General features: G+C 44.0%; 1 protein-coding gene across 5 annotated transcripts in view; it reads left to right on the top strand.

The window, feature by feature from the left end:
- The window catches only part of DACH1 (dachshund family transcription factor 1), a 454713-nt gene that overhangs the window by 412104 nt on the left and 26352 nt on the right, over window positions 1-16257 (top strand). For all 5 annotated transcript variants that reach the window (XM_048492794.1, XM_048492795.1, XM_048492796.1 and 2 more), the window contains 2 exons: window positions 4695-4838; window positions 5280-5348. In XM_048492794.1, coding sequence (XP_048348751.1) covers window positions 4695-4838; window positions 5280-5348 — 213 coding nt within the window. The remainder of the gene's footprint in view (window positions 1-4694; window positions 4839-5279; window positions 5349-16257) is intronic.

A 16257-nucleotide genomic window follows, 5' to 3' on the forward strand; every position in this document is an offset into this window, starting at 1 on the left:
TCACATCATTCAGGAGAATATTTGGATTATTTGTTCTGTGACTTAATTTGCACAGGCCCTGGTCATTGCTAACAATACAGTTTCAATCAGTTTGTAGATGATTGCACTCTGAGGTCTCACTTTGGCGATAGTAACTTGAGGAAAACTTAGTTGGAGTCATGACACCAGAACAGGAGTTTTCTAATTACGTAAAGTTAATGAACCCCCATCTTTAGTAAAATTTGTAATTAATCTGGGAAATTGAATTAATTGCCTGCTTGTTCAAAGGATGTCTAAAAATTAGTCTTTTTTTTTTCTTAGGTTAATTATGAAACAGCTAGGGGGGTTCATGTATCTGTTATAATGAGTGGTGCCCTCCTGCACTCCCCATTGGCGTGAGTTGTCAAGATGGGGGACAACAACAGAAGTGGCCTGATTTGGCTTGGAAATGGGACATTCAGTTATGGAGGGAGCCATCCTATGTGCCCAGGATCCATGGTTGTTATGATAAAAGGGGCAATGTTCTCAGCTGATCTTGAAGTTGATCTGATTGTGGTTGGATTTTATACCGCAAAACTTCTTGTTGGCCATAATCCTTAATCTGTGTGGGTGTTCCTTGACCACAGTCTATATTCTGTAGCCAGTGATGGTGAACCTTTTAAAGACCAAGTGCCAAACTGCAACCCAAAACATACTTATTTATCGCTAAGTGCCAACACTTGGCCGGGGAGGGGGGGGTTGGGGGAGCAAGGGAATTGAAGCCCAAGCTTTGCTTGTGATCTTCAGAATCCTCAATTACTGTTCCTGGTCTTTAGTGTTCCCAATAAAGACTAGTATAGTTAATATCTACAGGTTCTTTATTTTGGAACAAACTTTGTCAGCCTCATACAAATCCAGTTGCAAAAGGAGAGTTTTCAGATGTTAATGATTGCAAGGGAGAGAAAACCACCCCCCCCCCCCACAGAAATAACTTGTTGCACTCATGGATAACATGGACCCTTTAAAACAACTTCCTCCTTCCCGAGCTCTGAAAGAGCTTCCCATTTCCTAACAGCATCACCTCAGCCCACAGGAGCTGTTGGGGGTGGAGAAAGAAGGGAAGATTTTCCCCACAGATTCTTTCTTTCACTTTCCTCAGAAATCTGCAAAGCTGAATCCTTTTCAAACTTGCAGACAAGACTGCAAACTGGCAGTGAAGAAGAGCGCACTGCAAAATCGATACCAAAACCTGAATCCCAAGCAGATTGCAGTTAGCAGCATAAGCCACTGCCATAGACACCCACCACCCCCACCACCACCAAGCTTCTGACTTGGACCTGCTGCAATCTGGGCGCTGAAAGTCATGCTGCAGAGGAGCGAGGGACCCAGGGATGCTTTTTGTGTGTGTACAAGGAGGATGCACTTTTCCTGGGGCAGCGCACAGAGGGTGAAGGCATGGCTCCACTTCCTAGGCAGCCTTGCCCTCTGCCCTCTTGGCTGGCTGCCCCCTCACCTTTCCACCAGCATGGATCAGAGGAAGCCACTGGAGCAAACCCAGCAGATGACTTGCTTTTGCAGGGAGGGCTCCTCCGGGCAAGATCTGGACTTTTTCGCAGGGCAGGAGGTCTCCCTGCAAAACTGAGTTCGCAGATCTTGCTGAGCGCCTCGAGCCTAGGACCTTGCAAGATCTCTCCTTCCTGTCCTGGGCTCCCAGGTACTAAAAGCCCCATCGCTCTCTCTCCCAGGGGAGGGGGGCCCTTAACAAATGGTTCACCCCAATCGGTGCCGCCTGAATCCCACCACTGTGCCCGGATTGCCGCTTTTTAACCCTACCCCCAAAGTTTTAGTTTGATCCCAAAAGTTACACACTAAGAAAAGTGTGCCAGCCTCCAGTCTCCCAAGTGTTGTGGGGGAGAGGGGGTACTCATGGGGCAGTAGATGGTACTAACAACAAATCAGGTCGACTCACGAGGATCTCCCTGAAGCTCAGCCCCAGTCAGCAGAGCGCCTTGTGCACAGCCAGCCTGTTCAGCGTGACTCCCAATGCATCTGCTGGCAGCAGCCTCTGGTGGGAAGAGGGGGGAAGGGGGAGTGCCGTCTGTGGCACCCATGCCATAGGTTCACCACCATGTCTATAGGCTTTCTGACATTAAATCAGTATGAGTTCTACCACCCAAAGTATTATGAGCTTTGCAGTGATGAACCAAACAGCAGGATGTGAGAGTAATCTGACTGCGACATATCACCCCATTGATCACCAGGGTTGATTCGGCTGGCTAGGTGGGTGTCCCCTCCTTCCCTCACCACTCCATGTGCATCCCTTCCAAAGCTCCGCGCTCAATGGGAGGGGATGACCATCCCAGATAGAGGAAGTGTACCATTCTTTGATCAAGAATATGCAATAGCTGCACTTAAAAAAAATTGTTTAAGTCTTATGACATCCTACTCCATAAGACCGATGAGAAATACTTCTCTGTAAATTCAGTTAGGATTGATGTGCTAGGATTATAAGTGAAGAAGTGAGCTAATGAACGAGAAGTAAAACTTAGTATGCTTTGAATAGCATGGGACTCTTATATGGGGATATATATACACTACATTGCTTACGAGTTATGCTACATGACATGTTTACTTGTCTCATTTCCTTTGATTTCCATTTCTATCCTCTAATTAGTGACTGCTTTGACTGTGGAGGCTGCTATGATTGTAGTAAAACTAACGCCGTATTTCTTAAGAGGGAAGGTGTACAGTGAGACATTAGTTACCCTGTCTCTGCAATCCACAGTCCTATCTACAAAGGATTGAGCTACAGCACACACATAATTCATAAGGGCGGCCTGTCCTTCCTCTGTAGTCATTAAGGTTATTTGCAGCGTGGTTATAATAAAACACAAAATTGTAAACCCATTCAAGATTCTTCTTCCTTGTATCTGAGAAATGTACCAAGAAACGGGCTCTCGTTCACCATCGTGGATTTGTTTCCTGCAAGTACTCTATTTTTCACCAGGAGACCATTGAGTTAGTAGATCAGGGAGAGAGGCCCTGGTATTATCAGTTCCATCTACGTTCTTGCACATACATTTGTCTGATGTTTGATTTGAAAGGGAGTCTTGTCCAGCTGCAGGTGTCAGGATGATGTACGCTCCCCTGCTGTCTGCTGGATGGAGGGCGGCAAAGGGCAAAAAAGGTAGTGAATGAGAGTGTGCCCAAAGAGGAGCATGGTGGTTGAAAGTAGGAAAGTGAATGGGACCAGGTGCCTTGGAAAGAATGCAAAGGTGTCGCCATGAAGGAAGGGGCTTTGAAAAATGATGTGGGCTTGTTTGTCCCATCTTTAAGGCTAGATGGGGAAATTGTTATGAATTGTAATGCTTTTGGGGTGAAGCTGGCCCTCAACTGAGCAGAAACATGGCTCACAGATGGGGTAACTTCACACGTAGGAGGAGAGAAAAGAATCAGAAAAGTCGGAAGGATCATTAACAGTTGCCCGTAGCAAGTAGTGCAAGCGGGAAACAAAACGGTGGGTGTGCAAAGCTGATTTTATTTTGTAAGCAGGATGCTCCCATGAAGCAACTGTGCCAAATTTTAAAACTGGTTTGCTCATGAGCATAGTTTATCTAAGGCTCTTGTTTTGTTCTGTTTAATTTTTCAGCTGTTTACTGCTTTCAAGCAATCATACCTATTATTCTGAAAAGTTGGCTTGGTCGAGCAACGCCCATACAAATCTGGTCAAATATTATGATTTGTAGTCTAACAGCAAGATTTTAATCCAGTAGCACCTTGGATATCACTTACAATTCCAGGGTATAAATTTTCAAGAGTCAAACCCAGTGGTAGGATTCAGCAGGTTCGCACCACTTCAGCAGAACCGGTTGTTAAAATGGTGCTTGTAAACAGCCAGTTGTTAAATTATTGGAATCTCACCACTGGAAACCTCACTTTGACTCTTGAAGTCTTACACTCTGGAAATAAATCTAGGTGGTCTGCAAGGTTCAGCTGGACTCAAATTTAGCTGTTCTACCAATGTGGCTACCCACTTGAAACTATGATTTGCGGTATTACCTAGTACAGGAAGAGAAATACTTGATTATAACCAGTGGTGGGATCCAAAAATTTTAGTAACAGGTTCCCATGGTGGTGGGATTCAAACTGTGGTGTAGCGCCAATGGGGCTGGGTGGGGCACGACGGGGGCATGGCCGGGCATTCCGGGGATGAGGTATTCCTGGGTGGGGCTGTGGCAAGGACGCAGCCATTGCGCCGGTCCTTGGGCGGGAAACGAATGCACACAGGCGCAGGCTGCCACGCATGCCGGTGCACCTCCTGCTAGACTCTTTCAAGTTCTTCACGCTACTGCTGAGAGGAGGGGCGTAATTAAGGTAAAATCACGTGGCAAAATCACCAATTAGTAACCCCCTCTCGGCACACACAAATAATTAGTAACCTACTCTCGGGAACCTGTGAGAACCTGCTGGATCCAACCTCTGATTATAACCCTGTATGGTACTTCTGGTTATGCCTAATAAAGGTTTTTGGATTGGATTGGATTATAACCCTCATTTGCTGATATGGGATGTTTTAAGATTGGCCCATGGAAGTTATAGTTAGTGGTAAAGAAATTGTTAAGTGGGCTTATCTGCTCTACGTTAATCATCATGGTAACAATTTTTTTAAGCAATCTAAAATAAACTACTAAATACTTTGGGCTGAACTTGAAAAGACCTTCTTTTTTCCAAAACAGCAATAATTCAGAAAAGGTTAAAGAAAGAAAAGAAAGCCAAGAGGAAATTGCAGGAAGCACTTGAATTCGAGACAAAGCGACGAGAACAGGCAGAGCAGACATTGAAACAGGCGGCTTCCACAGATAATCTCAGGGTCCTAAATGGTGAGAAGTCTGCATTTTGTTTCCATATGATTAATGTCCAGTTCATGTGATGTGATCGAAAAGAGGGTCATCTTAGAAACATTGTTAATTGTCAGTCCCTTTAATTGCAGTGGAGAAAAATTAATATTGCTTATCTCCAGGAAAATGATGTTCCCCGTTTTGCCATTTGCAAGTTTGATTTCTGTATTTTCCAGGAAAGAAATGAATGCCTTGAAACAAAGCAGTTTTATTAAATTGTTAAACTTTCTGTTTTTGACTCCGCTTAAGCATTTATTTCTCATGCTGATTTGGTGTCCAGTCGTTGTTCAACATTAAAAACAGGGCAAATTGTATTGTAATTGATTGTATTGTAATTCAGGACTGAAGTAACAGGTTGTAAAGGGGGGGGGGGGTTAAGTCTCAAATGAAATATGTGTCAGCCTTACTTTTCTCTGCTTTTAGACTCTCTGACCCCAGAGATAGAAGCTGACCGCAGTGGGGGCAGAACAGATGCTGAAAGGACAATACAAGGTAGGAATTTTCAAAAGGCTATAAATCTAGATCTTACTATATTAGTTTTTCCTCTGCTGTAGCCTGCTATTCAAGCATGCAGCCTACCATCTGGGCCACATCAAAACAAGTTCATACAAGGTCAAGTTCATCTAGCTTCTTTTTTTAATATATAGATATAGATATATAAAACAGAGAATCGATTTGCGCTGATGGATTTCCTTTAAAATTAACAGGTCATTTCTGTTTATATAATGAAATTAAAATGAGTAATTAATTTGAGACAGTGCAAGATTGCGTTCGGCGTATCCAAGATGAATGTACTTTTGTATATCTCTGCAGTCATATCTGTACAGAAAAGGATATTCTTCCCAAAATGGACTTGCTGCATAGGTAAAAAGCTTAATAAAGTGGTAATCTACAAGACAAAGATGTTATTTACCTTGCCGATCCCATCCAATAAAACCATGGATCCCTATTTTTTAGTCTAAACTATGATCCCACCCCCAGCTGCTCATTTTTCACTTAATTAATTGGTACTTTCACATAACTGATGGTAGAATTGCAACAACAATTTGCAAAAGTATTCCACAGCTTATTATTTATATTTTGATTGATAGATAGCAACTACACAAAAAAATTAATAAAGAGCAAATTGTAAAGGTTGTGTTTATTTTATAAGCTCCACAGTAGCTGGCATGCTAAATATGCTGACATGAATACTGAAAAGCAAAAATAGCATTTATTTTCAATTTTAAGTGAAGGTGCATTCTTCAAAGACAAGCCTAAAATGATTAGCTGAAGTAATCTCTCGGAGATGCCTTTCGCTTGCATTTTAAAGTCAATCACTAAAAGTATCATTTGCGATCTTTTTTGTGTATTATTGAATCTTGTTTTCTAGCTCTTCTAAGGCGTAGTGGCTGCCATTATACTAAAATAAGTCTGTAGGGGGGGGGGGATTAAAATAATAAGCATTGCATTTATTACACATATGTAAAAAATACAAGAGGAAGAGGAAGTTTATTTCCACACATCAGGAAACTACACCAGAGAAGCCATGAATTGTTTTGTGAGCTGTAAACACAATAAACCAAAAGGAAGATAGTTCTTAGGTGGACTTTACAGGATTTGCAGAAATTGGGGGATCTTAAGTTAACAGGCAGTAGTTCTGTGATACTTACCGTCTATCCTTATCTTTATAACCCAATCTTAAACTTGCTTATGTACAAATAAATCCCATTTACTTCAATGGGACTTACTTCTGAATAAATGTAATTATTGTGTCTCTAGCCCAGTTAACGATTGCCTTAAATTCAAATGCAGTGATTTTATTGGTCGTTGACTCTGTGTTTGTACTTTGTTGGAACATTGGCCATACATTTATTTCCGGTAGAAAATACTGAGTGCATTCCAGCGAAGATTAGTTGTAGTTTGGTCCTATTGAAACGGATAAGAATTAAGTTAGATGTAACTAAGTTCCACTCCACTGCTGTGAGTTATGGGTGAACAGATTTCCCCACGTCCATTCTTTCGCTCCCAACATTTAGCTCCAACTCTCTTCTGTCTAATTTATTTTTTAAAAAACCAAAAAGTTACTCAGCTACAGCAACAAAGAGAAAGGGAACAAAAACATAACAAGTCAGGTTTTTTTACCAATTACATTCTACCCACATAATTATAAAAACAAAAATCCTAGCACTGAGCAATCGTAATTCTACTTCTGGCTATTCTGTTGCTGGTTCCATCTATCTATATATATAAAAAGTTAACAGTGATTTTGTTAGTCACGCTCTAACGCCGAAACGGTTGGACAGATCACCCCCAAATTTTCACATGACGTTCCTCCCTGTTCTGGGCAGGTAATCGGACCTTCAAATCGCCGAAAGTCCATACCTGAGCCAGGTAAAACATCTTTTTCCTGGTGCACCAGGCCATGAAGCTGGCTGTGTTTAACTGTCACCCTTAGAATGTTCGTGTAGCATGTCTGTGGCCTGAGGGCTTGGTATGAGGGCTTAGAATGTTCATGCAGATGGGCAGAGATGAGCAGTGAAAACAGTAAATAGGTAACACTGTTAGGTAATAAGACTGGAAGTGAAACACATACACACTTTGCCATGTGAGACGTCAGGTGGGGTTCCCCCCCCCCCAACGCAGGTAACTTTCACTCTCTGTGCCTCACCCACTGCTACCACACAATACACATCCAGCTCATCCTCACACACCTCACTCTGCCCTCCCTCACATCCAACCACCACTTACCCACTTCCTCACCCATATTCGCCACAGCTCTCTTTTACTAAAAGCGAGCTGGAGTTTGCCTTTTTCTTCTAAGAAAATCCGTGGGGTGGGGGGCGAACCAACACTACTGGCTCCGCTTCTTTTGCACATGGCCCTTTAAGAACATAGGGAGCTGGCCTCGATCTGAACGCTTCACCACCCTGCCTCTGCTGCCTGACTGGGATAGCCTCCTTGCCCCAGTTCTGCCTTACCCAAGCCGGGACTGTGCATGTCAACCAGCCTCATGGACAGTGGGATTCGCACTCTGGACAGTTCCATTGTAGAATGGAAAGGATTACCTTATGCTAAAAAAAACAAGACAGCACCATATAACGATGTGCATTGAAAAGGGAAAGAGGGATTCCATTTGACCACCCCAAAAGGCTATGCTGGGGATCATTGGACCTGCATGGACATCTGTGTGGGTTGTGGACTGTGATGAGAAGGACAATTGCCACAGCAATGCGTGGCCGGGCCCGCTAGTACACAATTCAACTCCTGACCATAATGAATCCAGTTTGGATACATCACTGTATTTTTGGTGTGCTGTTGATTTCATCAATACTTCCTTCATTTTCAACAGCCAGTCTTGAATCTTGGGCATGTTTTTTGTCTTCCATTTCCTGGCAAAGACCAATGTGGGGGCAGTAATCGCATGTACTATTGGAAGATCTGTTGGGATGACTGGTACATAATTTGGAAGTAACATATGTGGTTTGTAGGGAATTTGTTTCCCCAACTGGACTGATACAGTTCTCAACCACTTTCTTCCAGTAACTGGAGGCACAATTGCATGTCTATCACATTCATTTGTACCCCACCTTTCTCCCCAGTGGAGACCCAAAGTGCCTTACATCAGTGGTGGTATTCAAATAATTTATCAACTGGTTGTTTACAAACACCATTTTAACAACCGGTTCTGCCGAAGTGATGCAAACCCGCTGAATCCCACCACTGTTTTACATCCTTCTCTTCTTCTCCGCTTTATCCTCACAACAACCCTATGAGATAGATAAGGTTGAGAGAGTGTGACTCGCCCAAGGTCACCCAGTGATCTTCCATAACATGAGTGGGAATTCATATTTCGATCTCTTATATACTAGTCTGACACTCTTAACACCTTCACTATACCATAGCACCCTCTTCCTTATCTACTCCATAGTTCTTGCTGTCTATAGTATTACTGCCCACTCCAAAGGGGAGGGCTGAAAGGTGTTGAGGTGGTGGCAGGACCCTACACCAGCGGAAATGCCCTCCCTTGGGCACTTACCCCGGTGGAGGGGCAAATTCAGCAACAGGAAGTCACTGCAGACTCCTGGGATGCTCTGACATGGAGCAGAGTGGCTAGTGTGGCAGGAACAGTCCAGAGGTGTGAGTAGGGGTGGAACCTGGGACATGGACTTACGCCACCCAAAAGGGTGGCGTAAGACCATTGAGCCCATTGGTGGCATTGACCATTGAGACCATTGAGCCCATTGGTGGCAGGGAAGCTTTTTGTTTGTTTATTTTTTGCCTCTTTGCAATGGCAAGAGACCCTCTGAGGAGCAGAGTGGCACTGCAGCTGTTCCATCCCTTCCTCCCTAGGGCTCTGGGTTGGGCTGTTATAGATCTTTGCTAATTTTGAAGGAGGTCAGTGCCTTCTATAAATTATTTTCATCAAAGTTTCTCCAAGACAAACGGTAAAGGTAGTTCCATAAGTAAATACATGGATGAGCTTTGTATTATCCATGTCATTTCCCCTTTTTTTGCCACCTTATAAGAAAATTTTGATCATGTGTTAATGAACACATCTAATAGAATGGTATGCATATTTGCAAGAAAATGCATCTCATGCATTAGTAACTGGTCTAATTTCATGGCACTTCAACAAGCAGAACATAAACTATAAATATAGAACAGTTCTCTCTGACTTTTCCCTTCCCAGTGTCCAAGTTATGTTCAAAGATTGGGGATGTTTCTGAAACAGTGTTATAGGTGTGCTGTTCCACACCTGTGGGAATTAGGAATCCCAGAAGACACTCTACTGTGTGGCAATATTTTTTAAAAAATATAGAAACTCTTTCAATATTAGTCCTCTGTGTACTATTTTTTTAAAATGTATTTTTACTGGTACCGTCGTCTGCCTCAGACACAAGGAGAAAAACTGTTTAAAAACAAAATAAAATAGCAAAAAAGACTAGAAAGTTGTAGAAGGCTAGAACCACAATTTTACAACTTAATTTCATCTAACTTTAGTTAGTTTTTTCAGTGCATATTGACTGAACTCAAGGGGACTCTTACCATAATTCTAGTAAGGAAGACTCACCTTCTGTCCCTAATCTTACTATGATTTAATGTACATTTCACTCCACTTGGTAAATTTCACGCTAATGAGCTTGCAATGGCTTGGTTGGGAGTTTGGAGACCCTTCTGCGATACTGACTGGAAGGCCATTACAGAACATAGATTATTTACACTACATGATTTTTAGGCATCCTCTTCATTGAGCTTGGAGATAGATGCGTGACCAGACCATTGAGCTGCTCCATTTGCCTCATCTGTTTTAACACTTCTGGAGTCCAAGATACCATTAGGTTAGATTGAGAGAATGTGACTGGCCCAAGGTCACCCAGTGATCTTCCATAACATGAATGGGAATTCATATTTAGGTTTCTTATATACTAGTCTGACACTCTTAACAACTTCAGCATACCATACCACCCTCTTCCTCATCTACTCCATAATTCTTGCTGGTTATAGTATTAGAGCCCAATCTAGAGTGTGGTGCCGAAAGGAGCTGTGGCGGCAGCAGAGCCCTACACCAGTGGAAATGCCCTCCCATGGGCACTCACCCCGGTGGAGGGGCAAATTCAGCAGCAGGGAGCCGCTGCAGACTCCAAGATACCATAATGCTTTTGGGAGAGTGCAACGCAAATGACCTCATATGACCTTAAAGTTATTAGGATGTTATGGGGAAAACCGTCTTTGTCATAAAATCATTTACTATGGAAATAAAGGCCCGTGCATTTGATTCCCTTCAGCTAGACATAAATCAGAGTGTTTCATGGGACAGCTGCCTTTCTACTTAGAGTTATTAATCTTTCCACTCTGATATATCGTGTTAAGGCAGGGCAGCTTGGGCTAGTAGTCAAAACAAAGGCTTACTTCCAACAGATCTTAAAATAGAAAGGGGGGTTCATTTGAGAAGAAACATCCATGCAGATACATTTCAAATGCACTGGGTCCAGTCCATTGTTTGTTTTATAAAATTCAGGGCCAGCTCCTTGAAGCAAGCATTGTGGCAGTCTGTGCTCTGCAGCAAGTGTCAAGACAAGTGTAATAAGTTGACTGCATCTGTAGGGATCCCCAGACTTTTTGATCCTGCCAGCATATTTGTAGTTCCACCACCGGATGGTGGCCACAACAGCTGCCACAAGAGGTGGAGCCAACCACAGAATGTCAGGGAATGAGGTCGTGCCTCACTGTCATCGTAACTCCTCAACATTTCAGGTAGAAGCTCTGTTTTAAAACCTTGTTTTGCTACACAGTTTTCTTCAGTTGGGCAGCAAAGATTGTTGTGCCATGGTGGCAGGTGCTGCTGAAAACATGTTTTTAAAAATTATGTAGCCAATCAGATTTCCAGTGGTCAGTCAGAAGCCCTGCTGCACAAATGTTCCACCCACTCCTTAAAAACACTTGGTGGGAGCTAGGAAAGGTGTCGGCAGGAGCATGGTGCCCACAAGCACCATGTTGAAGACCCGTAGGCTGCTGCATTCCGCAGTCAATCTCATTTCCAGACTTCATTCAGATGCATCTCATCACAGCAGGGTCCCTGTCTTCAGGGATGAGGTACAGAAGGGTAGCTAGTCTACACCTGAAACAGATAACCCTGTCTGTTGCTGGCAATTTTGAAAGATCAGGTCAGCCTGCTTGTCAGCCCTTCTGTTGGGTTACAGCTCACACTTGCTCCTCTGTTCTCTGCAAATCTTACAGTGCAATCCGGATGGGAAACAAATCCTCCTCAGGAGGCAGCACAGACTTATGCCAGCGGATTTACCCTCCCTGGGGCACTTATCCTGGCGGAGGAGCAGATTTGCCAGTACCCAGCCACTGTGGTGCCCTGGGACGCCTAAATGTGGCATACAGCTCTCAGTTGGTGCTCCCACACTGCCCTGAGCTGCACCATCATGGTAGGGGCATTCCCGGGGGTAGGGCTGACCTTAGTGGGCTTCTACTACTTGTTTAGATCCCCTACATTGATAGGTCCAGGCTCAGAGATATGCCATGTTTTCTGTGGCGTTTCTCCCCTTTACCTTATGGAAAATTTTCAGGTAGGGTATTTTTAAAAGTTTTTTTCATTTCCCACATCGCAGAAAAGCCCTTTGGAGGGCTTGAGGTGGTGTCAGAGCGGCCCTATTCCTGCCCACCGGCCCACTCTGGATTGGGCTCTCATTTTCAATTGGGTTTATGAAGAGCTTTGGAAAGTTTTCTTTCTTGTTTTCTAACTAATTGACAACCTAATGACAGGGAGCTTTCAAACCTGGAATGGTACAAGCATATTTTGTCTCACTGCAGTTGATGCCACAGGCAAAGGATGCATGTTCTTCCCTAAAGGCTAGCAGGATGACATAGAAAGAGGTCACTCCCCTCTGTTAAGGGCAGATGTCATTGACTTTCACTGCAGTTCTTGGGTTTGGGTTGTCAGTGCAGTGTCACTGTTAGGTCGTCAAAGGACCCATTTCCCCAAATCCCTAGTGAAGCAACTTTTGAGTTCAGAAGAGCAAAAGATTGCTTAACAGCTATTAGTGCATTTTGACCAAGGATTCTTTTCCAGCTTGTTATTTTAAAAGATTTTTCTCACACTTGCAGCTCTACAAATATGAAGTGCCTTCCCAATCATAAAATTGGAAGGGGCCATAAAGGCCATCTAGTCCAACCCCCTGCTGAATGCAGGATCAACCTAAAGCATCTTTGACAAGTGGTTGTTCACCCACCGCTTGAAGTCTGCCTGGGAGGACAGACTTGACAAAGGCAAGCAAGTTCCAGAAGCAAGTCAATATTTTTTTTATTATACTTCCCTGTACACTAAGCAGCAAGTAGGTGACAGGAAGTCATGTGACATCCCAACTATATGATGCTCCCCAAATCACATGACAGGAGCCGGAATGAGGACCATACAAGTGTCAATACCAGGATCATGAGCAACGGACCAAGACATCCAGGACAGCTAACAAAGTTAAGCAGCAGGCAGAGAACCATATGAGGAACAAGCCAACCCAGGGAGGCTCAGATAGCCATACTCTGCAAAAACTCTCCCTCAGTTTCACTCTCTTCTCCCTGCTTATCTTTTGTGCACTTACAGCTGGCTGCACAATCACAGTTGGTTTTTCCCGCTGCTTTATTAGCAAACAGAATTCTCCCCAGTCGTGCGGATTCACCCTTCTCCCCTTTCCCCACTTCCTGGTTCTATCCCTGCTGGAGGAATTGCAGGGAAAGCCAAGAAGAGGGAGAAGATCTGCAGACAGCAAAACACACACCTTTCCAGGTTTTGAAAGCCACGGGGCTTCTCTCTGTTGAGGCGCGGAGAGTTCAAAGGAGGGTCAAATGTGTGCATTACAGGGAGATTCCCCCAACGGAATGAATGCTCACTGTGGAGCAGTCCACGTGTGCATAAATGGCCAATATTGAGCTCCCCTTGCTGGGGAAGATCAAGTTCCTATGGAAAGGGATGATCCGTGACACAAGCATATGTGTAGAGGGCTGGAGGCCCAAGTAGACGGGGTGGTTTGGCCAACCTGTACCAGCTGAGGAGGAGCCGCCTTGGCCAGGTCTTTGGAGAGGCAGCATGTCAGTTCTCTAAATAAATAGAGAGAAGGCAGTGGAGAGCTTTTACAAATAGGAGCCTTCACCTCTCCCTGTGCTGACGAGGGGTCATCTTCACCATTGCATGTTATCATCCTATTTCTGAACCAGAGGTCCATCTCCCCAGCTTTCTTTGTATCTGTAGGGCAGACCTGGGCATTATACGGCCCGCGGGCCACATCCGGCCCGCCAGATGACTCTGACTGGCCCCCTTGCCTTGCTGGGGAGCGAGGCGTCTTTGAAAGCCCCGCAGAAGCTGGTTGCCTTGGCTGCCGGCTTCTGCAGGGCTTTCAAAAGCGCCTCGCCCCCCTGCCTTTTGGCCCGGCCCTCCACAATATTTTCTGTTTCTTATGCGGCCCCATGGAAAAAATAATTGCCCAACCCTGCTGTAGGGTCTCACCCTCCTGAAAGTTCTGGTCTGACTTAAGCCAGCTCACTGAAAGCTCATACTGCATAGGACTGGGTTTTTCACAGGACAGGACGAGACTGTCTCTTAAGCACATTGGCCCTGAGCTGTTAACGGTGTACAGGTTGAAACTAGACATCACAAGGGGCCGCCATTAGCAGTCAGAAGAATTGCGCAAATAAATCCTCAGCCACTTGACTGAAAGCATAAACTGAATTGTTTTCTAAACGGATTTGCAGTCCTTTTAATCTATTATTAAACAAGTCTAATGAATGTAATAGTCTGAACAAATGAGCATTTGTTTGCATGCAATTCTTCCACAACACACTTGTCATGTATTTGAAAACTTTGCGAACTAACTTCTTTTTCTAATGCAGGAAGCTCGCTTTAGTTTTGAGTTCTGATGCCTGATAATATTTTGAAAAGGGGAAACATCACACAAGGCAAATATGCTGAAATTGTAAGGCTGAACACACTCAAATGCAGTTAACTTAAAGAAAAGAATTTTATTGATTTGCATCACCCTAAATACAGGGTGCTGGAACTGAGGATTCGTGTCCTCAGTTCCAGTATTTATTTTATTTCTGAACTCAACAACAACCAATCAACTTTCTCCCCTCACCCAGTCTCTGGCCTGTCATTGGCCATGAAGCTCCAGTGGGATGTAGCTTCTCAGTTTGTTTTCCTGCTCTTGTTGGAAAAAGGCGGGAGCCGGTGCATGCTGGGAGTTGTAGTCCTGACAGAAATGTTGTCTGTTTGATGGAAGACCAAAGCATTTTTGTGGTGTGGTTGCTTGCTGCACCTCGGGCAACTCTCTCCAAAGCATAGGGGGAGTACAGCAGCAGCTGGAGACCCCACTGCTGTGCTGCCCCCAAAAAGACAATTGTCAGCACAGAAGCTAGCAGAGAAGGAGAAGCTCCTTTCTCCCCTGGAACAGCCCGTCGGAACACAAGAGACGACTGCTTGCATCCATTCCAGCTTGGACACTACATTGGCAGTGACGGGTTCAGATGGTTCCAGGGTATCATCTCACCCTGTTGTTTGGCACATTTTTCAGTTTATTGAATTTGAGGTGCGGACAGGATCCTTGGAGGTTTGAGGCCTATCACCTTCCTGTATGACCCTTGCCCTTCTTGGTGATTTAAATCTGCCATGATGGAAGGAGGCTGCCTTTGAGAGGTAATTCTTGTTGGAGAGAGGGGATAGTTGTCCCAGTCTTGAAAAAGGCTGTGGTGCATCCACTTCTAAAGAAGCTTACCCTGGACTCAGGATACCTCAATCGCTATTGATTGGTCTCAAATGTTTCATTCTTGAGTAGGGTGATCGAACAGCTTGGTGGATGGACAACCTCACGTTTTCCTGGATGAAGCAAATTGTTTGGATCCTTTTCAGTTTGGTTTTAGTCCTAGTTATGGGACTGAAACACTCTTGGTCGCCCTGCTGGATAGCCTGTGCCAGGAGATGGGCAGAGAGAGTGTGACTGTTGATTTTCTTGGACCTCTCCGCAGCTTTTGGTACCATCAGTCATACTATCCTTCTGAACTACCTTTTGGAGTTCTGGTCCTACTTTTGTAAGGTGGTGCTGGGGGGTTGCTGGTTGACCCTTTGGCCTGTGGCAGGAGCACAAGGCTCCATCTAGTACCCTGTTTTGTTTAACATCTATGTGAAACTGGTGGGTGAGGTCAATCAGAGATTTGGCCTTGGTTGTCACCAATATGTAGATGACATTCATCTCTATCTCACTCATCTGCGGGATCCCAGTTAGGCTGTAGAAACCCTGAACTGGTTATTGGAGGCAGTTTTAGAATAGATGTGGGCTAGCAAGCTAAAGCTTAATTCTGTCAAGATGGAAGTGCTACTGGTGAGCTGAAGAACTGAGATTTGAAGTATCACTCATTCTGGATGGGATTGCACTACCCTTGAAAAAGCAAAGCTATAGTCTAGGGGGCAGGCCTAGTGCTGGATAAGAGTGCCTTTTACCAAGTTTAACTGGTTAACCAAGGTTTTTGAGATCAAAAATATAATGGCTAGCCTGCATCAAAGGTATCTGAATTATTTGCAAGAAGTTTTTACAAATCTCAGGATGTTAAATCGTGCGGTCAAGGTGCTTTATTTTAAGATTCTTAACTGTCAGTATTTTTATGTTTTCTTCCTCAACTACTTATTTTCTGAAGGCATTCTTTCCTCTCTTTCTCCTTTAATTGATTAAAATATGAAGTCGAACTGAAAGCCGTCCCCTTAATGAACTTTTTGCAGGTTGTGCATTTAAATATATTGAATATATATAATATACATATATATTCAAAAGCAGCCCTGAGCCCAGCGCCAGTTGGGAATGGATGGAATAGAAATCTAATAAATAAGTGATATACTTCCTCTTTAATTTTAAAATTGTTCGTCAACACA

Source organism: Sphaerodactylus townsendi, linkage group LG04 (assembly GCF_021028975.2).
Source record: "Sphaerodactylus townsendi isolate TG3544 linkage group LG04, MPM_Stown_v2.3, whole genome shotgun sequence".
Lineage (NCBI taxonomy): Eukaryota > Metazoa > Chordata > Lepidosauria > Squamata > Sphaerodactylidae > Sphaerodactylus > Sphaerodactylus townsendi.